We start from the raw sequence: 24,605 nt of genomic DNA on the forward strand, positions 1-24,605 counted from the left end.
TACGTCCAAAAAATAGGAAAGGGAAAGACCACATAATGTATGACGTCACAAATTGAAATACTTAAAAGTCAAGGCATAGCATGAAAGAAGTCCTATCACCATGTTTAGCCTGTGACTAGGCCATTCAAATGATGGTATTTGATCCAATATCACCGTTTTACCCAAAGAGAACGTTCCACGTGGTGATTAACCCCGCTACAAGGACATTTTTGCCCTAATATTTCATTTCAATTGCACACGTTAGACCCACAGAATGCCCGAACGTGTGAGTTATAATGTATATTTACACACATATCTCGAGGGTCTTCTTCCACAGAAGCTGGGTGGGGGGGCTATGGAGAAACGTAAATTATAGAACCCCCGGAGGGAGCGAGACGGGCCAACGCATTCCACCGCCAAGTGAAGGCCTCTAAACTTACGACAGCCTCATCCAGCATATGCTGTGAAAAAAATAAACTCTCGAGCCCCTCCTCAAATAAACCCACTTCAAATTTGGTTTGCATTGTTCTGTTTTTTTGTTTTTTTCAACCATTTTTAATTCACGCTTTCCTGATAAACCAAATACATTTATAAATGTAAAAAAACCCCAATATATACAAATTAAAATTCTGTAGAATCCATGCCTTTTTTTGTAAACAACATGATTATTATGAACAACTGGATTATTCCAATGGCAACTCTGGCTTTTTACTCAGTACAATAGTATGAATTTGGCAAGTTAGTGCACACCTTAAATACCAAAATATTTTTCCGTTATCAAACTTCTCCGCGTGACTTAATCTGTTATTTTTTTTGTCCCCTATTCATTTGTATAAAGGGACTGTGAATTTTGGGAATGAGAAAAAAAAAAAAAGTTAATTAATTATCATAAGAATCGCAGGTAGCTTCCATGCCTGTTGGTACTCCAGGATTCTACTAAACCGTACATTTTTTAAACAAATACTTGACAAAAAAAAAACAATAAAAGAAATAAGCAGGAAAAAAACCAAAACATTATTCCGCTTGCATTATGTTAAAAACATACCACGTAAACCCAAAACAGAAAAAGAAAGAAAATGATCATAGAGATCTTCTTAGTGTTGTAGTGCTGCCATTTTCTTGCCACAGGGGCCACTGGTTCATGAATGGGCTTCACCTTAATGCTCCCTGGATATTTTGGAGAATTTGTATAGGTTTAGATGCTGTAGTGAAGGCACAAATATGCATTTTTTGAAGGATAAACAATCAAGGTAGGATGTTGTACCCTGTGCTGCTAATATCCGTACAGATTTATCCTTACGTATGGATATACAGCTTGTCTATAAATGTCCCTCCATGGTGGCCGCCTAAAACTGTCTCACCAAGTATTGTATAATCCCAAACTCGGCACTAGTCCTACATTAATAATGTTCTTGGTGTTATTTATTTATATATATATATATTCAGACACTATCAATTCTTTTTCTCTAAGTAGTTTGAGGGTACCCATCCTTTAAACGGTTTGACCCCATCGAGGATATGGCAGTACCACCAGCCATTTGGGTTTTTTTCCAAAACTTCCATGGAAACCCCTTCTTCAAACCCTGCAGTTTCGTCATCTCCTTCGTAGTCTGCAATGGAGACATAAATATCTTTCAGGTTATTGTGAATAAATTGGGATTTCTCGATGGGTTTAGGTCGGACGGTAGACACGGGTATTCCATTCTTTTGCGGAGATCTAACTTGCGTCTCCGATTCGGAAGAGCCGGCTTCTGTTTTATCGAGAGACTTTGCCTTGGTTCCGTTGGTCTGGGAACAGGTAGTATTAAAAGACAAGTTTCGACGCACTGTTCTCAGGTGGTCGGTAGCAGATAAAGATTCATTTCTTCGCAAGTGGCAAGAAATGCTGTTATCCTTTGGTGGTGCGGAGACAAACACGGATTGTGGTCTGACCGCTAATTGTTTCACCCCATTTCTCAACTTTACAACATTGCTTGCTGGACCTGGAGGTTTGGAGAATCCTCCCGGAGGCCTTGAAGGAACTGGAGGTGTTGCTCTCTTGCTTTGGTTAATAGTATTTAAAGCTTGCACTCTTCTTTCTATCTTCTCCAGGCTGTTTGACTTGTTTTCAGTTTTTTTACATTTAACTGAATCCGACTCAGTAGTGGAGGTCTCACATTGCTTATTGTCCACCTGCTCTAGAAAATGTGAGGGGGCCCAGCCCTCCAAGTTCTTGTATTTTATATACCACCAACCACTGTCTTGTTTTTCAATGAGTTCTACGGTGGCTCCTGCCGGAAAGCTTATTTCCGAATCCTGAACCTTTTGGTAACTGCTGGTGGCTTTATAAACGATCCTCTGCTCCTCGTTGCTTTCCTCATTTTTGTTATTGGTGCAAATGATAGTGCGGGAGGAACCTGGAAAATCCACGGAGCTTCTTCTCGGAGTGCTCTCAGCACCATCGGAAGCTGTCCTTGGTGGATGTTCTGAGTCTTCACTTTTAGAACCTTTAAGTCCACTTCTGAGCTGTCCTGTTGGTCTGAGCTGGCGCCTCAAGCTGCTAATGTCCATCTTATCCTGTTTTTGGGAGTCCGCTTTATTTAAGAAGGGCTTTGGTCTAACCGACGGCTTTGCTTTGGTTGAAGATATCACTCCCACTTTTTGCTCCAGATCATTCTTTGAACAAGCCTTCTGCAATGCACTCGAACCAACATCTGAAGCTGACCTTGGCTTTTTCTCCTCAACAGTTGAGAATGAGACGCTTTTACCTGTTTCCGGTTGAATATTTTTTTCTGATTTATATTTCAAGAGAGGTGGTTTTGATGTGGCTGCAGTAGGAGAATTTCTCTGTATTACCGAAGACCCTTTTTGTGAGCCTGAATCTCCACGGAATTCTTTGTTCGAAACAGAATCTTCCCCATAAGGGCGGAAACCTTCATTTTCATAAATGGTCTCTTCTTCATTTGTGACGTCTTCAGTAGATTCGCCAACCTTGAATTTCGCTCTTTGGAGAGTAGAAACAGGCGAAGGCTTGGAGGGTTGGAACATACTTTCTACGATGACATCATCAATGTGACTTTGGGACGAACACTCGTTTAGCTCTGCTTCTAATTCAAACCCAAAAGCAGGAACATCATATTCTGGCTCTTCGTATTTTTGCTTTATAGGGGAATCTCTGGATTCTTCCGAGCAGCTGGTTCCATGAGCAGCTCTTTCCTCTGCATCTTTTGGTTTGATGGGTGGTGCGGGAGGAGGAACTTTGGGTCTTGTTAAGGTACTTGACCTTCTACTTAAATTTGGTTTCTTTCTTTTGTCGATGTAAGAAGAAGGTGCCCATCCCTCCTTTTCACCTATTTGAACGTACCACCAACCACCTGAATTCTTATCAATCACCTGAAAATGAAATACCGTATATTCAATGCTCACAATTTTACACAAAAAAAAAATGGTTCTTATGCTACAAAAAAGGTATTATGGCATCGCTTCTTAGAAGGACAATATCCTCATGTATTTTAGTTTGCTTTTTTACTTAGTTAAATGTTAAGTTTGCGAATTCATATAATTCTATATTTCAAAGTGATCTAGAATCTTTCTTTTTTTGTTTAAATTGGACAACGCACACAAAAGAATCTGTAGACGGCGAGTACTATAATAATAATAAAATGGATTTTGTATACTGAGTGGTTTTAGCAGCTTAGATAATTTTAATAATATATGCATCGCTGAGTGGTGGTGCAATGGTGATCCTGGGACTTAAATATTTTAATGTATTTGTTTAAGCTCCTGCATTGGGAAGTAAAAAAACCTCTCTTTCAGTAAAACTTAGTATTTTTGTCTGAGAGAAACTCATGTTTGCTTACGTCTGCTTTTTGACCTCCTCGGAAACTGATTCCATCCGATATACAGGATTGGAACTCGGCAATCGTGTAATATTCAACTTCGACTGATGGCGGCTCCGGGGGTTTTGGTAACTGGAATCCCTGCAACACAATATACCAGTATATGTAATACTCCAAGACCGACGTGTACAAAGAACAAACTGTAATCGGGATATTCTGTAATTATCAAACTTTGTACTTTGGCTTATATTTCATAAACTGTCAAAAAAAAAAATGTCAAAGTTAACTAATATGGCATTTTCAGAAAACACGATAGATTTGCATAGAAGTTATTTTTTTCGGAGGGGTTTAAACGTTATGCCGAATTTACAATTCATTTGGCCATTATTTTAACCCCTTAAGGACAATGGGCGGTCCATAAACCCATTGAAAACAATGCACTTGAGCCTGTACATGTACGGGCTTTGTCATTAAGGGGTTAAAGGTGTCCCAACCTTCTTTTGTAGATTATTTGTTTTTATAACTCTCTTCTCGTGAACTTTTAAACTTCCTATGTGTGCGTTTTCGTGCTAAATGTCCGTAACAGCCGCATTAACTATAATGAGTAAGGATTCTGTAAATTATACATATGGATGCCAATCCAATTTTACTAATTACTGAATTGTTCACATGCCTAACTAATTAAAGGAAACACAAGGAGGGGGGGGGTCCCAAAAGACCAGAAAAAATATAAAAAAAACTACAAACCAGACTGGACTCTCTTCGAGGTGGAGGTTTCGTTCTTAAATTCGGAGAACCTGGATGAAAAGGGAGGGAAAAAAAAGTCTGTAGAAAAGGGTATTTATGTAGAATGAACACCAGAAATTACGAGGAAATGTCAGGTTTTAGGTTTAAATCTCCAATAATTAATAGCCTTAAAATGTATATATGATGTAAGCGATGACCATCTTGAGAGCGATCAGTGATGCAATACAACAGCCGAGATCTCTACTGTAACGTGTCATCTAATGCAAGGTGATGGCAGGAGAAACGTTTGTTTCAGAAATAAGTGTTTAGATAGTGGGACACGGGGTCCCACCGGGACGGTTTGCTTTCCAGCCACCTGGTAGGTAGAATAAAACAAAGGCTGGTTTTACTTGTAGCACCTGTGATATGATTTCGGCAGCACCTGCCGCAGGTTATTCTTAAGAGATAGAGTATAGTGTGACATTTCTCAGGTTTTCATCAGCATTTTTTGAATCAGAATGTTATGAAAAGCAGCCTTCCGGAGTTAACAAGAAACAGCTGAGTGAGACCCTATGGGGTTTAAGCAGCTCCTTAACTCAACTACAAAAGGAATAAGATATTAACTGCGCAAGCAACCAAAGGCCTACTGGGGGCTGATGTTTTTGTCGCTGCTGTCTTAATTTAACATTTGTAGAGTTATAAGTGGTAAGTTGGGGGTTATATAGAAAGACGGTGGTTTATGAAGCATCGGTTTCCATGGTAGCTGCACCTATTAAGCTCCAGAAATGCGCCTTATGCTGCAATTACCCCCCAATGAGTCAGTTTCTACTACTCCAATATAAAAAAAATATATATAAACTCATCAAAATCCACTTGGGCCGGTTACAATGTATCGCGTTGCAATTGTAGCTTCTACAATATCATGACCTGGTCTCCTACAAACACACTACAAGCTCGCGGTAACGTACTTATTTCAGATCTTTGGGGAGCGATCCTGGCCACGGCCGGAGATCCCGGGGTCACTTTGCAGGGTTGCTTCTCAGACGTCATCATGGAATTTCCATTGGAGTCATTGCAAAGTATGGGCAAGCTGATTTCCTTTTTGGTAATTTGGGGTTCCTCGCCCTCGTTTCCTCCTTGACCCTCTTTTTCGTTCGACTGCTTTTTGTTCAGCAAGTTACTGATCTCCATAATGTTTCCTATGATTTCCACGGGGCCGGCCAAATTCTTCTTTCTGCACGGGAGGTCATCTTTGGCTTTTTTCAGGTAGGATGCGGGAGCCCAGCCCTCGTTACCTTGATACCTGCAATAACAATGTTGCAACATCTCAGCAAATGCATCATGGGGTTCCAAAGATTATTATAGGCTGGAGCTACTTAAAATGGTATACTCATGTTATGAGAACTCCGATTTCCGAGATCTTTAGCATTGTAAGAATCCAAACACCCGCTGGAAATGCCTCCATTACAACGCTTCCAGATCCTAATAAGCCATAACTTCTTAGCGCGCCATTAACGTCCTTGACATTAATATCATCCGACCACTTTCTCCCCTCCACACAACCCAATTGTCTACCTCCTTGGAGATCTCGAAACCTTGACTTGTTTTAGAAACTTATTCCATGCATTTGTAAATTCCTTCATCGTGATAACCTCCACTACTTCTGCTGGGAGGCTGGTCCACTTATCCACCACCCTCTCAATGAATAAATACTTTCTTACATCTAACCCTTTGGCCCTCTTATTTTAGAACAGGACTCCTTATCCTAGAAGATCAACGTCCTTAAAATATTCTTATATGCCCTGTACTTTGTTAAACTTCTTTATATATTTAAATGTTTTCATCATATCCTTTCTCTCTCTCTCTTCTCTTTAGTTGCGATCCTTTAGTATTTTCTGATAACTTTTACCCCGTAGACCATGCACCGTTTTAGCGGCCCTTCTTTGGAAGTCCTCCAGAATATCCATATACTCACAGTACAGATGGGGTTCTGCCGTACTGGACGGAGTAATCAATAATTACATCTAATTTTAATTACATATAATGATGGCTACACCACACGCTGCATTATTTAAGATGCTTTGGTGTATATGACGCAAAATGAAATTGTACTTAAAGTGAAGCAAACTCCAAGAATCAGTGTAAGTGTATCTTTGCAGCAGCTTCCAACATCTGCTTTCCAGCTTGGCTGCTTTGGGTATAATTCCAGAGGAAAGTAATGAGAAAAAAAGACAAGAAATGATGATCAACACATGTACAGGAATGTTATGATAATGCACGTTTAAGGTGGAGCCTGTCATAATATTTAAGGTGGATTATGGGCTTATAATAAGATCGCTAACTCCTCTTAAGTAGTTGGAACACCTTTTTATACGAAAGTTTTGGAAAAAAAAGAGTCTACGGACTGACAAAGTAAAAAAAAGGAAAGAAAAGTGAGAAATGTATGCTTTGCAAATATAGATTTATGTGCAATTATTTAGGTAATATACACGATTGGTAATATCCACTATTTTTGTGATAATATCCACTGATCATGGGTAAAAAAATGAAACATTAGTGGGTATTCACTAAAGTGAGCGAGCGTGGGAGGAATATGATTTTAACTTACATATCGTGCACATAGCTAAATACATTATCTCACTGGTTTAATTATACATTAAGCAGGGCATTCTTGAAGGATAAGCACACTGGGGTTGGTTCTTCGGAATGCAGGGGGACATGGGTAATGTATGACCCAACGGAAACACACAGAGTGCTTTGTTACTGACAAACTGGAGCATACTGGTGAAGGCACGGCTGGGATGGAGTGGCCTCGGGCATCAGCACCTAAATCTGGAAATGTTTTGTCTGATGGTTAAATGCCTTAGAGTTCTGCAATAACAAGGGATGTCACTAGAGGGCACCAAGGGGGCTGAAGCCCTGCGTGTTAGGGTGGGCAGCCCCGCATGGGGGCTATGTGGGTCAAGCAGATTTCCGACCTGAGTCTCCCAAACTAACTCAACCTCATCCAGAGCACAGCGGGTGTTTTGTAACCCATTTTAATAATATTTTGTGGGTATTGGTGAGTTGTGGAGGCCCCCCCCCCCTCACTCATAACTTTGCTTGAAGGGCTAGAAATGATAGAACGATCATTAATATTTTTGAGCTTCTTGATCTGCTTGCCTTTTGGAGTCAAAAAGGAAAACAAAAAAACAAAAAAATAGCTTGATTTAGGATCAAAAGCAGAAAGAATACGTAGAAAGGCTCAACTTTGAAGGGTCTTTTTTCAACATACATTATTATGTAAAGGTCGTAGTCTGGCACACAGCAGCTTAATATGGATCAGCATCAGACACTGGCCTCCTTAATAAGATAGGGTAAATATTTAGTGGCCCCTGCCCCTCACTTATTGAGAAAGTTTAAGCTTAAAACCCATTCATTATTTTCCTAGAGAAAATGTATAAACAGGCAATTTCATGTATATTGGAATCGAACGCTACGCTGAGCTCGGTTTACTACATTTCTTTTTGTCTCATTTAAAAATGTTTTCACTTGGCCAGGATTTTTGCATCGTTCTAATTTAGATTTAAAAAACGTATGATGAAAAAAGTAATAAAATCCACAAAAAAGCTACAGACTGAATAATAAAATGATGTTTCTGAACAGGTTTCCAGTTTAGAATGCATTTAATATTATTAAACAGAGTAAATTATTATATTAACTCTTTGAATTGTAATGTTATGTGAGAGGCAAACTGGTTTTAGCACCGAGGGAAGCCAATTACCATTGGGGTAACGATTCAGTTTGGAGCATATAATGAAAACCAGACAAGAAACATTCACGGAGGCCTACGTTTGGACTGACCTTTACCTATAAAGGGGACCCCAAAAAATCCCAGAAGGGTGAAATAAACAAAAAAAGGTTTTGAGAACAACTCAACTGAGGATGGACAACCGCCTTAAAGTCTGCTCTACGGTGCGTTCCTGCTCAGGAGCGTCTCAGGTTTTCGGTGTTATTGCACCTTTCAGGTGATTCCGGACGTGGACCTCCTTGCTACTTGTACCTAGAGAGATGCCAATCACAGGGACAAGGTCCATGAAGGCCAATAAGTACATCTGGGGTCATTGGTTCCCTTTATCGGGGGAAATCTGCCTTGTTTTTTTGGTTCTGGACCGCACTTGTGATCACGATCAGACTGATATGTCAATGGAGATTTTGCCTCCGTAACCAGACAAGCGAGCTAAAACTTGAGACACTCCTGAGTGGGGACGCACTGTAGGGTAGGCTGATAAGCGGGTGTCCATTCCCGGTAGGGTTGTTCTCCAGGCCATTTGTAGTTGCCTTTAAAGTCCACCTTTGGCTTACTGACAAAGAGAACACGACACGTCAATAATTAAATTCAGTTTACAAAGCTGTAATGTATTAAATATAATCAATTATCACTACATGTCAGAGATATGGGATACCAAGAGGAAGACTTTCATAGAGATTTTTTTGCCGGCGCATAACTCATTTCAGAAAATAACCAAAGAGACTTTTATAAGTCCATTAAAACCCTAAAAACAGATGTTATACGCCATTCTGAAAGGCAATGATTGCACCGTAAGTGACATGTAATCAAACAATTCAAATTGTGTATCAATGAGAAATGTGGAAAGCATTACCGAGGAAAGCCAATGGGCTTGCATATGTATAGACCAAGTAAAACTACAGCTTAACTATCCGTATGACATCATAAATAATTAACTGTTGCCATCAAATTGAAAACTAGACTCTCTCTTGATTTATCCACTCGCTTGCACCTTGACAAAAACACTGTGGACCATACATCTTACACGTATGGCTGATGATGATGATCAGCACTCATAGAGTTAAATCTTCCTTGTTATGACTGGAACGACGTGTAGGAATATAGAACGAAGGAATAAGGGAGAACAGTTACAGAATTCTAATATTACAACCCGACTTGCAGTTCTTGCAATTGCGGCCACGATTTTCCCCATTTATCAGCAGGAAAATTCCGAGATGCGGCAAACGTGTTCCAAAATATCATTTAGCATCATGGGAATATCTGGAAATCAGCATACTGCGCACCCCTATTCCCATCGGAAGCTCTGAGCTCTTCATGTTAACACACAGATAAAAACTCATGGTAAAGAGCTGGATTTAGAATTTAAGACTAATGGATTACTTGGGAATAAGTCTTACCTGATATACCACCATCCTTCTAAATTCTTCTGGATGACCTCCACGGTGACATCTTTCTCGAACCCGATTTCATCTTTTCCTTGGCTGGTGTACGGTTGGATGGTGACATATTTCTCTTCTGGTTGTAACAGAATAAACTATTAATGCAAGTTCCCGCGTTCTGTTTAATGAGTTACTCAACAATCTATACTCGCCACAATATCGGCACATCGATCTAACAATGAAAGAACCACACATAGAGACAATGTATCGAATGACAACTAACAGGCTGTTAAAGTGACACTTTTTGGGTTTGGTATCCCAATCCTGGTGCAAATTGATTCAAGTAATGCGGTCACCATGGCGGTCATGCTTCACTTTTACCATTTCGTCCCAGCAATCACCCTAACCTCTCATGGTGTTTTCCATGGGGTAGCTACCAGCTGAGTTTTTATGACGCACCAGTAAACTGTCGGGCATTCGCCCCGGGGTCCCCGACAACCAAGCGGGGCCTGGTGCCTAGCGGAAGCAGTAATGAAACTCAGAATATTATTGCTTGTAGGGTTAGAAGAAGCTGCTTTATGTTACATGCAGAAAGACACCAAATGAAGCACACTAGCATAAGTTAGAAAAAGTTATTCAGCTAAAATCCAGTTACTTACAGAGATCTAAAGATTTATCACCAGAATTTGGCCGTTTTACAAATACCTGAATTCTAGATTCCTCTGGAATTTTATTTGGCTCGACGGTTACAGGCAGCTCATAACAAATACGGCATCAATCTTAAAAAGGCCACATCGCACCCGATAAATCTTGGCAAATTTCAAATGACTTTGGTGAACAGCGCTGATTATTCCGTCCATGTTTTAGCTCAATACAAAAATAGTACAAAAGATGGGGAAATTACTTGCAAACCATAAATGATTCATCTAAGCAACGAGGAATCCAAAAAAAAAGCCAAAATCATCCCAAAAGCTCAAGTGGTTCCTTTTGGTTGCATTTGGGGATCCACACGTTTTAAAGTTACATTCAGGATCGTCTTTGGATTGGCGGCTCCTAAATATCTTCTTTTATGAACTGAACGATTTCCCCTTTAAACAGAATTCTGAAGTTTGAACGCATTTGTTCAATATCGCAGGGTTCTCACTTAATATTCTAGGCTTATTTTCACAACCCTTAATGTTGCAAAAAGGAGGAAAAGCTCAATTACACGTTAGATCCATCTGTTGTTGGCGATAAAACCAATAACAAAGGACTAATAATTATAGACGCAATCAACCCGCAAAGGCCAAATGGCTCTGCAGAGGGTTTTTCATGGAAATGCTCTGCAGGTCATGTGGCGACGGCAAGGGTCTTATAGGCGAAAGAATTGCTCTTTTCCTAAGAATGCAATGTAAACGGTTGTATCTGTTTATTTAACCCTGTCCCTGCTGGAACTGGACCATATATAACCCTGACCACGGCCATGATGGGATGTACCGAATTAGTTGTATCTTTGGCCCGATAACGTGCACACGTAAAGTGCAAGCGTAACAAGTCTTACCCATTCTGTTCTATAACACTTTACATTTTGCTCTCTGGATATTAACATAAAGACCAAGCATATTAATGGATAACACATGCCTCGCTATAGGTGGATTGTCTTGTTATTTACATACGGATATTTGCTGAATGAAATGTTATGGCACACAAAAAGCAAATATACCAGGACTTTCTAGGCTGGAATCCACCCAGCTGGTTCCTATTGAAAAGCAGAAGAGAAGCAACAAGTCACAGTGTGACAAACACGGCGTTCTAAAGAAACATTCTATAAGGCATGTAGAACAACGGGGCGGTAGAATTAGAGGCAGCCCAATAGAACTGGACGGTACGGGGATTTTATTCCATAAATTAACCCTTTTCTATAGCATGACCTGCTTATGAGCTGGCTGAGGGTCATGAGAGTAACAGGTCCTCCAACCCGGAAAACAAATGAGGATGCCAATGTCAGCTTTGAACACATCTGGTGCTACAAATTCACGGTTGGCATTGGAAAGACTTGGCGTAAACCTGATAAACAGTGGTATTCAATTTCATTTTTTTTATGGGGTGGAATGTAGATATTTTAAAGCATTAATGAGTGAATGGGTGGAACTCTTATAAAACGTGATATAATAAAGCGCATCAAGTTCTTGGCCGGGGCGGGGGACATAGCAGAAAAGGCCCTCGAGGGCTACATCTGGCCTGCGCACCTCCAGCTGGATAGTCCTCTCAGTGTCAAGGATTGCATGGATGAAGTTTTATTGGAGCACAGACAGAAATCCAGAGGCATGTAGTATGCCCAAGACCGAATACATCACTCCTTCACAAGATGCTATCTGTCCGTCCACAATAGATAGTGATTGTATGGGATCTGTTAAGCCATGTAGACGTAGTCTAGGTTTGTGGAGAACATCGCCAATAAGTCCCATCAGCCAGTAGATCCCCAGAGTGCTGAATATTCTATTTTATGTGTTATTTCTGATTGTCTCCCTGAACATTTTTATGAGGAAATAGAACGGTGGGATTAATGAAGTTGGAGGCTACTAATTTTACATATGAGCTTTGGCCAGCATGAATCCAAGAGTATCCGCGGGTTCTAGCCCATTTAACCACTTCTCCAGTTAGGGATTTTGGGCTGACCCATCTGTTTTTGTTCTGATAAAACTCCCCAGTTTGGAAAAAGCCATGAAGCCATTTAATAAACGTGGGTCACAGAATGCATGGACGGACGTGAAGGACTGCACAGTCCTCGTAGGTTTACCACGCAATTACTGGTATGGAACAGCATGGAGGGCAAACTTCAAAAGGTTTGACTTGTGGGACGTACATTATGTCTGGCGAAGGATTGTAGGGATTTTAGTGCAGTAACAGCTGAAAGTAAATTTTTTGCCCACACCTGTCATAAAGTTAGCATTTAATGTGATTTATGGAAGAGAACCATTGTTCGTTCCTGGTATATCAACCACACCATGTCATTATTGGTATGGAACAGGATCAAGGACATATTTGGAAAGTTCAACATGTGGCAAGTTCAAAAATAGCATATTTTAATAAGAAATAGGCAAATATGCCTGAATCTGCATTAAAATTCATTAAAATGAATGGAAGCCAAGCAGGGGAACATAGAAACCCATATCTTTATATATAAACACAATGTGGTCTTCGTCATGAAGCAGCACTTATGAAATTGGCTTCCATTCACATACTGTTGTTGTTTGAATGCTATTTTTATTGTGAAATTGGAATACAGTGTTAAGAGACGCCTAAATTATTATAATCATGGAAACTAAAGCGGCTCATCATATTTTCAGTGGTCATTTTTAAACCACACAAATCAAAATGTGTGTTTTTTTCAACAAAAAATAAAGCTAAAGGCAAAAGCAGCATTGGTGTGTATGGCAAACACCACGGAGAGGCAACTACAAAAACACATTCGGACATAAATATACTGTCTGTACATGCACATAATACTCAAATAATGATACTTTTAGGGGGTCATTAACTTAGATCAGGGGTAGGCAACCTTCGGCACACCTGATGTTGTGGACTTCATCTCCCATAATGCTCTTACAGTCATAATGCTGGCAAAGCATCAAGGGAAATGTAGTTCACAACATCCGGAGTGCCGAAGGTTGCCTACCCCTGACTTAGATAATAGAAGACATGATATCATGTGACTACAATTGTGTGGGGAGAGCCGTGCTTGGGGAGAAATCAGGGGCATAGAAGGAGAGCGGTGTCAGGGAGAGATCAGAGGCACAGAAGGAGGGCAGCATTTGGGAGAGATTGAGGCATAGAAGGAGAGCTGCTTTGGAAAGAATTTGGAGGCATAGAAGGAGAGCGGTGTCGGTGAGAGATCAGGGGCATAGAAGGAGAGCAGCTTTGGAAAGAATTTGGAGGCATAGAAGGAGAGCGGTGTCGGTGGGAGATTGTGGTCAGATAATAAAAGCAATGTCAGGGAGCGATCGGGGCATAGAAGGAGAGCACTGTAGGGGAGACATTGGGGTATAAGAGAGAGATTGGGGGCACAGAAGGAGAGCAGTGTTGGATAGAATTCAGAGGTGAAGAATGAGAGCAATGTTGGGAAATCATTGGGGATGTAGGAGGATAGGAGCGTGGAGGGAGAGATCTGAGGAGTCAGGGAGAGATTGGGAAGAGGAAGGAGAGCAGCGTCATGGAGAGATAAGGAGTGTAAGAGGAAAGCCGTGTGAGGAGAGATGTATGATGTGGGAGAAGAGCCCTGTGCAGGAGGAAAATCGGGGGGTTGGGAGGGTATTGGTGTTGGGGACAGATTGAGGGTGACAGAGAAGTCATTTTAAGGGCCAGTTCCATATAAAATCCAGGAAATTCCTGCTTTTAGAGTCGGCTTTTTCTATAAGATGCCGCATTTTCTCAAATATGAACGTAGATCTCTTAATGCACTCAGTAAAGCCCTTTTTTTCCCCAGATCGTAGGCAGTTTTTTTAAAAGTTTCCCTTTATGTCAGCGTTCTCCCTCGGTCTCTTTACTTTCTCGCTCTGTCTATCTCTCTTATTTTTTGGAAAATATTTCTACACTCCAGAGGGAAATCGATATGCACAGCGGCGTTGGAAAGTTGTGGTTTTTGGAGGTCTTTTGCTCCTCTAGAATTAAAAATGAACCTGAACAGAGATTTGATATACGAGGATACACTGCGTTTATTCTACGGGCAGGTATTTGGGTGCACAGGGACAAATGGAAAAAGCTAGGGAAAAAAGTTTTTTTTTTTAGTTTTCAAACTTGTTATCACTTACGAGGAACCAAACAACAATTTGAGGAGCTTTTTGTGGATAAAAGATGTATTTTAGTCTAATTTAGAAATATATAGAACCCAAATAATGCTAGAGGCACCCTCTTTCTCTTTTAGGGATGGCAAAATGATCTTCTACGGACACAAGGGGACTCCATGCTTCTTTATTAATTACAAAAATCCCTCGTCGAGGGTATAGAAACTTTAAGATTTCACAGGAGTTTGGAAATTGTTCTATAATATATCATTATATATATATATATATATATATTTTTTATTATTATTATTATTATTTTTTTTTTTTAATTTTTTTTTATGGGCCAGTTAATTGGTATTCTGCCACTGCCTGGTTTATGTGTTCAATTAGAGGTGCTTTCTTTTTAAATCCAATTGTAAGCTCCATCGGCAAGGAACTTCTTTTCCGAACGTACACAGGCACCCCGATCATATCGTGTCTGGATGACTACAGTGCCTGTTATTATGGAGCTTCCCTTTTATTATACAATTTTATAAATAAAAACATACATACAAAAATTCATGTTCCTATGGTAAAAAATAGGACTTTTAATCTATTTTAAAGCATAGATGCCTGCAAAGATATACATAGCGATAGGGTCAACAATGACGTAATAGCCTGAAAGGCGCCACCAGCCATGCAAGAAAAAGCATGCAAGAAATGATGAATGTGGTACTGGAGGGATGGACAAAAAAAGCTATTTTTTGGTTCTACGTGTTCAGAAATCAGAATTTCTATAAAGATGTTTAATGCTCCTGAAAATGCATTGGATGACCTAGAAACCCATGTGTTTTTTACAACTAGTTGACCCATTATATGGTTAAACCCACTCAGGTTTTTCAGCAGTGGAAGTGTACACAACACAACGTGTGACGGCCAGTATAAGAACCGTATATTTTATTATTTTATCAGCACATCTCTATTCACCTCGGCTCTGTTGCCTGTTGACTATGCCACCCAGCGTCCATCGCCGGTCCAATCGCCGTAGATGCGCCTTGCGTCTCTTAGTTACTAGTACCGGGAAAAGGGATGGAAACGAAGAGACAAAACGGAAAGAAAAACACGACAGGAGGATGTGAATAAAATTAAAATATGTACATGTAAAGTGAAGAAAAAATGACAATGTTAAATATGTAAAATATTAGACACTTTGATGGTCGATGGGGTCAGGTTAATCTGTCGGTATGGTCATGGCAAGAAAAAAAAGGTACGAGAACGACACCGAGACTGTGATGTATAGATAAGACATAATATTTTCTATATAATCTTGACATTATGTTAATCCTTTACAACATTCATATTCCGAACATTAAAGAGCTGTTTCTTGTTGATCGGGCCATACTTTTGGTTGCTATGGTGATAAGACCACTTTGCAAACTTGACAGCAGAATACCCCCCCCAATAAGTTCCCTGTGTTTGAGTGTTATTATTATTATTATATTATTCTTTATTATATGATATTATTATTTAAAATATTTCTTATTATTTGTTAAATATCCTCTATTTCGGTACTAGTATTATATTATCTGATATACTGCGTGATTAATATATAAATAAAAGAAGAAGAAAATAAATGATAAATATGAATGAAATGGCTGAATTTTACAATGGAAAAAAAATGATCTTTTCTTGACAAGACACCAGGAAACGTTATATTTCTTCACAGAAATTACTCATTTTTTTTTAATGAGAAAAAAAGCCAACCTTTAGGATTTACGAGATTTACAAAACTTGGCCTGTTCTCTAATATCATATCACAACTCAATATCGAACACAATGTCGGAGTCCTTTCACCCAGCCTGGATTTGTCCCATGTTTGGGTAAATCGATTTACAAAAAAAGTCTTAAATCCAACTTTTCAGCTCCGCTTCTAAATAACAAATTGGTTTAGTTTCCATAAAACCATTTCCTAAGTGGGAATAACCTGCACACTCAATGTTGTGTTATTTGAGTCTGCTTTTTTTTGTGTGCTTTTTTTATTTTTTTTTAGAAACACAACAAAATTTAACATCAGAATAATCTATAATTAACTAAAATCCAAAGTTCTAAAGCAACACGTTCAGAGTACACCCCGCTATATCTGAAAATACTCCCTTAGCCGAGTATTTGTTTGCGGATGTTAATCCGGTCCCTCCCTGTAACATCAAAAGAAATGTAAAACGACACGCGTTTAACAATTTTCCAGTTATGAAAATTAAGCGGAATTAAAATGAAAATACAGAGTTTTGGGGCTTTTTTTTTTTGTGCGTTCATCTGGCTCTCGACGGGGCACACATGGAATCAATCTAAAGTACGTCAACATGAAGCATAAACCCTGCAGGTCCCGAGAAATCACTTTGTATCTAAATGTAAACACTGGTTATGTTTTAACGATTAATGCCTTCAAAATGGATTTTCTTGAATTTCTCGTCTTCGAACATCAAACGTTTTCAGATGTTGTGCAGATTTGCGAGGTAAGAAATCCACAGGAAGCTCCTTTCATTATGCAGGAATGTAGCGTGGGGACAAAAGGTGCATGAGGGAAATCTAACCGGCGTTTGTAGGGGTCCGCTGGAGAATTCCGCTTTGCCGCGGAGTTAAAGGGACAATCATACTTGGTTTTTTTTCTTTCCACCGGTGAAGAATAAAGGGATTTAGTAACGTGACATAATCTATGAATATATTCCCAGCTGTTTATGTGCGTATTAAGGTACGATTTATTGGGAAAACTCATACGTACATTCAAAGCTACTAAAAGAAGACGGAACCTTCTTAGAAAAGGACTCAAAAAGGGCTACAGTTGGGAGATACGTTTTAAGTTTCAGCTTAAGGTTAAGTGTAAACTAATGTCTGGTTAAAAATAATGTCACGCAGAAAGAGGTTGGCTTGGACCACACAAGGGATGCAGCCAAACAAATTGCATTATATGAATGGTGCCCCCTGAGGACGTACGTGGAACTGCAGGTATGGGAAATAAAACACTAATAGGCTGCATATATATAGACAGTGGAGAGTAATAATAAAAACTCTTTTATAGTAAACTTACCATCCCCTATTTTGGAAGTATTAATTTCGGAATCGTCTTTGGTTCCACTATGAGAATCTAGGTAGGTAGCCGGTACCCAGCCTTGCTCCTCTGCTGTGCTGACAAACCACCAACCTGAGAAGGAAACAAAACGAGGCAAAGCTTTAATATTTACCGCATTAAAATATCATTTACTGCATATTAAATATTTACACCATAAATGGTGCTTTTGACTTTATCATTCGTTTTGTTACTATGGTAACCCCATCCTGTGTACGCAAATAGCAATTATTCTTAAAACAAGATCTAATAGCATTATTTGCAGGCTCAAGTCTGCAATTTTGTTAACCAGCAAGGTATCAAGAAATATAACTTGAAGGGACAATGGTTTCAGTGCCCCAAAAATGCCTCTGTCAGCAATTCAAACCGTGTGATCAATCAGGTCCACGACACAAAGGGTTAACCAGAAAATGTAAAGACCAATGGGTTTTATGGCTACATTGGTTACATTGTATCACTATCTCTGTTTGTTTGTAAAGATGCTTGTAGTAGGGGAGCCAAAGCTAACAGATTGAAGACAGATCTCCTCCATTGGCTGCTCTTTCGCACCCTTTCACTACCAGCAAGAAGCCGGAGGGACGGGAATTAGCATAATGTTTAACATCAATTCAGAGAAGAAACAAAATGTAGACACGGACTGATGTTCCGCTTGTTGCGGACTAGGAATAATTCACGCTTCTTGTGAATGGACGCAGTTCTTGAGCAGCGAGGCTTATTAAAAAAAAATTAAAAAGTAGATTTTTATAATTAAGAAAGAAGAAATTTGAATATTCGATTCTAAAACTCAGAGCCACTTTTACATCGCTAAATACTGTACATCCAAATACTAGAGGTATCCTACTTTACCACCAAAAAACCCCAAACCACTTAATACAGGGATATGCTTCTTAGAGTTATTGGGTGAAGAGCTTGCAATCTACAGCCCAGAGGTTTGCCAACCTGCTGGAAAGTTAATGAGTTGTACAGTAGCCAATATTTTACCAGCATTAATCCTACAAAATGCCCCATTTCCAAACATACCCCTGCGTGGCCATATCAACACCTACCCCAAAGACCGGGGTATAAGGGGCACTAACCGTACGCCCACAGCTGGGAAAAATGGAGAAGCCATGGAGCTTTCTGCGCACCTAACAGCAAAGAATTCCCGTCTGCTTATTTATTTGGAAGCCGGTATAGAGCAACATGTGTTTTTAATAAGGAGCTGTCTCCTGGTGCGTTTGGTACTCGAAAAGATGATAAATTATGCTAATTCTTACTTGGTGAAATAATTTTTACATAGATGGTTAAAAAACCCTCAAACTAGAACTAACCCCACCACGGTCATAATCAAACCTTAATCAGTCATTGGTCTTGTCTTAGATTCAGGATGGGTTTATGTCTATCCCATGCGTGTTTAAATTCCTAATTACCCTCTACCACTTCTGCTGGGAGGCTGTTCCAGAGCAAGGCCGTTTCCCGTGTTTTTTCTCACTGTCAGAATTCCGATGACTTAAGTCGTTTAAAATGTAATATTTTCTGCTGGATGGCTAGGAAAAAAATTGGCCAAGTGATGAAATCATATTGATCTGGCTTGGCTCAGTTTGGAAGGATGCTGAACATCCAGTACTGTACAGAACCGAGCGCTCCTTCAGCACTCCGGGAACCGGCAGAGGGCTTGACGCAAGGGCTAAAACATTTTATTTTGGACGGGAATACATCCAGTGAGTCCGCATAGAGAAAGCGCTCGATATCAATTCCATGTATAAAACAATGGGTAAGGAATTAAGGACCTTGTATCCGTGCGCACACCTATGCCAACCATCAACTTAACAACAGGGCCGGGACACCTAAACGGGGAGGAATAATCATCCCGATCCTGAGAACAGGAAGGTAAGATGCCATTCTCTATCACATTAGATGGATTTAATGGATATAGGATGCTTAATTTCATCATAGGATGATTTACTGAAATCTGTTTTAAAGGTTTTGTTCCATTTAGGACATTTATTGCTCTAAAGGCTAATTTAATTTCTTCTTCATTTAGCCGGCTATTTCCTACATAGAAGAGTTTAAGGTTTTTTTCCGTTTCTGTGGTGTCCTGTTAGTATCTGCTTTTGGTGTCACATGACAATTTATGTGATCCCGACAAAAATAGCGAATGAGCCCAAATTTTGGGGTAACCATTGGTCCTCCACGGTCCAAGCACTGTATATATACAGTATATATATATTATATCCTGATAATTTAAGAATGGTTTAGATATTTTTCTGCACACAAAAAAATAATAAATAAACAACCGTCAATAGTCTGTTATTGCCATCACCTGTGCTAGCCCACCTCGGGGACATGTAAAGATTGGGCAGGAAACAGGTATTTTTGTCTATATTTCCTTTAATGTTAAATTGGTTACATTACGCCTGTGAATGGAAACCTTTGGACAGAAAGCGTGGAAAAAAACATTCACGGACCTCAAAAAATAAAAATCAGCCGCTACAATTAATAAAATGATAATATAATAAATCTGCTCCCAGTAGAACATAACTTCCTAATACGAATCGATATACCAGTCTTTCTCACTCTCATTAATTATTTATCTATGATAAAAACTCCTAAATAGTGGCCTAAACTCCTGTTGGCCATCACCAGGTCTATTTACCGCTATATTCATTTTTCTATATTTTGAGTGGCGGATAGTTGAGTTTAATTGTTTTTCCGAACGACACAAACCATTAGCTGCCGTAATAAATCAAGTACTCCTCTGTAGAACATCTGCTTCCTTTGATCTGCGGATGGAATTATCGAATTAATGCTTATTGTACTGCTGCTAACGCGAAGTATTACTTTGTTATAATGTCTGCACAAGAGTCACGGGACAATAATAAGAAACCAAACTATGTAACTATTGCATCTTGAAAGCAAGAGGCAGGCAGATGTTACAACATCATTTCTTGGCTTTCCTGATATTATTTCCTTTTAACTTATGTTTAGGTGAGCCAGACCATCACAACCAAATTGGAAACGTCAACTTCTGACGTCTTAAGGACATTCTAAGGACCCACAGTATGTGAGTAATAACCGTGGCCAGAGGCATTGTGCATATGTCACAATCATATGTTACCCGCACACGCTGTCCACTTTTAATCCTTTTGATTGTGTTGTGTGCAGCCACGACAATGAAGGACATGGAAGCCTTAAACGAACGTAAACATCATGTACTTTAAGCAAACCACCTCTTCATTCAGATGTTGTACTGTTCTTCTCTATGAGAAGATATTGTTTGTGAAACCTTTTAGTTGGCCACCTCTTTTATGGGACGAGATGCAGAGGTCTCCTTGGGACCTCTGAGATTCTGAAAGCTGATGCATATTATTCACATCTTGTTCTATGAAGATGTATCTGCTTGGGAAACAGAGTATCCCTGTGACATCCTACTCTAAACGAAGGCTTTGAGATCAAACCCTTGGGTTTCACAGCTGAATGAGGAGTGGATTAGAACTTGGGTGTAGATCCTCCACACATACAAAGTTCTACCTACTACTTCCAATGTTCTTATCACAACTAAATCCCTGCCAAAGTACTCAACCTCCTAGTTATGTTCATTTAATCATCAAGGGGAGAAGGAGGATAAGAACAAGCTCAAGACCATTCTATCAACATTCACGGAGACAGATAAGACTGCAAGATGTTTTTCCTCCACCATTTTTTATTTTAGAGACACATCCCTACGGGGACTCTGGGGCCTTTAGTTATCGCCCAGAGCAGAGATGTACTGCATCACCTCTGGATTCTGGTTTATCCTTCTCTAGACACAATGTGTTAGAGAGCACAGGGCCACAAAGCTCTTGGACTGTCTTCAGCTGCACACCCTGATAACAGTAACGAGATAAACGAGTGTCATTTATGTCATCGTGAACGTTGGTGACTTGATCCAGATATTAGTGATGAATATGGGCTGGCACTTGTAGGCTTAAAAGATGGGTAAAAACTTTTATCCAACTGTTGTCGGAAAGAAAACTTAGGTTTATCATAACGTTTACATAGTGATACGGGTGACATTTCAGGAAGTGGTAATCATGCGTTGTGATGTCAGCATGCGGATAATTTGCAAAAGTTCCCACCACAACCGGTTTCTGTGCCGCGTTCGCAGCCACTGACATTCTGAAGGCTGGTGTGGCCAAAAAGTATTCATGAACGCTCCAGCAAGTAGTAAAATTGCCACTTTCTGTTCAACACTAGCAGGCTTGGCCACGGAAAATGACATAGGTGCTAGAAAGAAGGGGGAAAGTCTAAAATATTGGTCTCAAGATCTTTCCATTCTACCAAGTATCTTTCACTCAATTAATGTTGCTGTTTAAATGTATAAAACCCGTGACATTCTTCATTTTTTTGTTTGTTTATGAAAATGAACTTTTTACAAAAATATCTCACTATGGAAAATGTATGACATTTTACTTTTGATCATATTTTTACTTTGATTTAATATGAAGTCTGCTGACCTCTTCAAATAACCAGAGGAACAGATTAAACAGCCATAAATTACATCTATTTAACTAATGAAGGGAACCGAGTGTTAACCCTTTTGAGTACCAAAGAGCTGGATAAAGCACTGTAACGCAATGTGGTAGCCTCTCCCGTTGCACTTCAACAGTTAATGGCTAAAGGCATCAAGTTTAAACAGAGAAGGACCAGAGTCACCTAAAGTTTAGGCACAACGGGGCAAATGTCCTCTGAGAAGAGCTGCCTGAAGGAAAATGTCAGCCGACAGGTTTGATAAAATGCAGGCAAGGGTCCAGCAGACGTTCATACAAAATGGAAAGTCTATACCCAAACGTTCTATAGCGGTGATGAAAAAAGGCTAAACAATTAAGCGTGATAGCTGCAGCCCTCCAGCTGTTGTAGTAATAAAACTGTTTCGGCCGGACTCGTGGCCGGCCAGATTTGGCCCAAAACACTATTTGCTGGTAGATTAAATGCTAAAATCTGAAATGGGCTTTGAGGTGGCATCTGCCCTCACACCTCCAGGAACAGAGCCCCTTATATCATAAACCATGCACTCCATGCCAATCCACTTGCCCTATATCTGTGACTTGACTACGTCCCTAAAGTATTCCGTCCTCCAGGGTAGGAGACCTGAGGAGAAAAAAAAAAAAAAAAAAGCTCTACGGCAGGGGTTCCCAAATTTGTTGAGGATTTAGGAGCCAGACAGCTATATTTAGGGTCCAGACATATATATTTAGCAGCCAGGAAAAACAAGTATGTTTGCAGACATCTATATGAAGGAAAAGTAGAAGTAGAAGTAATGTTTTTTTGGCAGGATACAGGAGGAACGCTTAACGGAGATCCCGTTGTACTTCAGTCAGTGTGTTGAAAAACCATCTCATTGCGTAATGTAGGGTTAACTTGACCCTTCTTGTAGAGAAAAACATTTTCTTAAAGCTGGTCCTTTATCTCAACACAACTCCCTGTTTCGTGAATAAACTTCTCTACCTGCCAGCGTTCAAGGAGGCATAAAAAATGTTAAGCCCAATATGTCAACATACAACACCCCACCCGAGCACATACTTCAGAAAAGTTTCCGATTGTTTTAAATCAAAACAAGCCTGTATTATTTTAGGGTTGGACTGAAACACTGCAGGTCCTGGATGGACAATCCAAGCGTTGATGACCACACAAGGCGTTCTAGAAGATCTTCTGGATACAAGATGGAAACATTGACTTCTAGAATACAGACCGCAATCTTTTAACAAGAAGAAACTCTCAGTGTAGCTCATAAACCATCTGACAATATTTACCAATTAATGATATCTCACAACTAATTTTACTAACCCAAAAACTATCCACCCTAAAAGCCCTCACAATACCCTGCTCTCCAGCCAGCAGAAGACCATAAAATATATTCCTTTTGAACGTTAGAATGAGATTTACGATTTCATAACATATGACTTCAGTTAGCATGGACCTCTTACTCGAAACTTGGAGAGGAAAGTTTCATCCCTGCCAGTGTCTAGTAACAGCTCAGCAAAAGCCAGCTTTTACAATCTTCCGATCATGGAAGTATTACTATTAGCAGAAAGGCTTTAGTCTGCCGTTCTTATTTTACATATGGTATTAACTACGGGCATTCTCCGCCATTGCAAGCCGTGCATTCTGTAGAAATAAGGGTCTGCCCATAAACCCACTTTATTCATTAACCCTTTGAGAGCAGAGGAATTAAAAATGTAGGCTTTGCTAACGCATTCCGCTGTGATGAGTATATGTGACGTCATCGTAATTTTATTCTGTGAGGCTGACCAGAGTATGAGTGACTGCATCTAATCAGGAAAAAATTATAACTATGTGCGATGGCATTTAGATGGTGCATTCATGCCCCCCCCCATGCGGTCCTGAAAAGGGTATGCTAGGTATGGGGCTTAAGCTCCCTGCAGAGAGTTTCACAGAGTCTCTTTGGACAGATACATTTACGTAAATAGAATAACTGGCCAAAAGAACGTTTTCGATAAGATCATTCTTTTAATAGAATTTTAAAAGCTACTTCTGCAGTTTCCAGGAAAACAAATAGCAGCCTAGACTGCATCAAGTGACGGTAAATCAAACATTTAATGGTTTGACGAACCATTTAAAACAAGAATCACTTTCTTTCTACAAGCACAGAGCTATGGAGTAAGCGGGGCTCATAAATAGGACTAAGATAGTCATCTGTGCAATAAATCCCCTCGATTCTACAAATGGAGGCCCATCGCCATATACTGGTCTTCAGAGCATGAAGCCATGTGTTGAAATGGCCAGGCAACAGTCCGCGGGGGGGGGCAATCCGTACCACCTATCTAGTATTTAAGACAGTGTGCGCTGTGCGGTCCTGTCCAAAGCTCAATGACAGTTTTAAGGAGCACAGAAATGACCTAATTGGGGTGTAAATGCTTTCTAAAATCTTTGCCGCTCTAGACTACACCCCGGTGGTAATTAGTGTAATCACGAGTAAAAGACACACAAGAAAGCTTCATCTAATAGCCTAAACTGTTTAAATGAAATCTACCCCCCATGCCCCACCTGCCTGCTCTACCCTGGGCC

The 24,605-nt window shown here is 39.9% G+C and overlaps 1 protein-coding gene across 4 annotated transcripts in view; it reads right to left on the reverse strand.

The window, feature by feature from the left end:
* Positions 1-1,431: 1,431 nt before the first annotated feature.
* LOC149288656 (SH3 and PX domain-containing protein 2A-like) overlaps positions 1,432-24,605 on the reverse strand; it is a 106,489-nt gene continuing 83,315 nt past the window's right edge. For 2 of the 4 annotated variants that reach the window (XM_089491487.1, XM_089491484.1), the window contains 7 exons: positions 17,520-17,633; positions 15,422-15,505; positions 9,711-9,828; positions 5,492-5,826; positions 4,545-4,594; positions 3,819-3,938; positions 1,432-3,351 (listed from right to left, as the gene is read on the reverse strand). In XM_089491487.1, coding sequence (XP_089347613.1) covers positions 1,432-3,351; positions 3,819-3,938; positions 4,545-4,594; positions 5,492-5,826; positions 9,711-9,828; positions 15,422-15,505; positions 17,520-17,633 — 2,741 coding nt within the window. The remainder of the gene's footprint in view (positions 3,352-3,818; positions 3,939-4,544; positions 4,595-5,491; positions 5,827-9,710; positions 9,829-15,421; positions 15,506-17,519; positions 17,634-24,605) is intronic. The other 2 variants (XM_089491488.1, XM_089491486.1) reach the window with 1 other exon arrangement.

This window comes from Sceloporus occidentalis, unplaced genomic scaffold, assembly GCF_023333645.1.
Source record: "Sceloporus occidentalis isolate IW3139 unplaced genomic scaffold, rSceOcc1.0.p SCAF_50, whole genome shotgun sequence".
NCBI classification, from domain to species: Eukaryota; Metazoa; Chordata; class Lepidosauria; order Squamata; family Phrynosomatidae; genus Sceloporus; species Sceloporus occidentalis.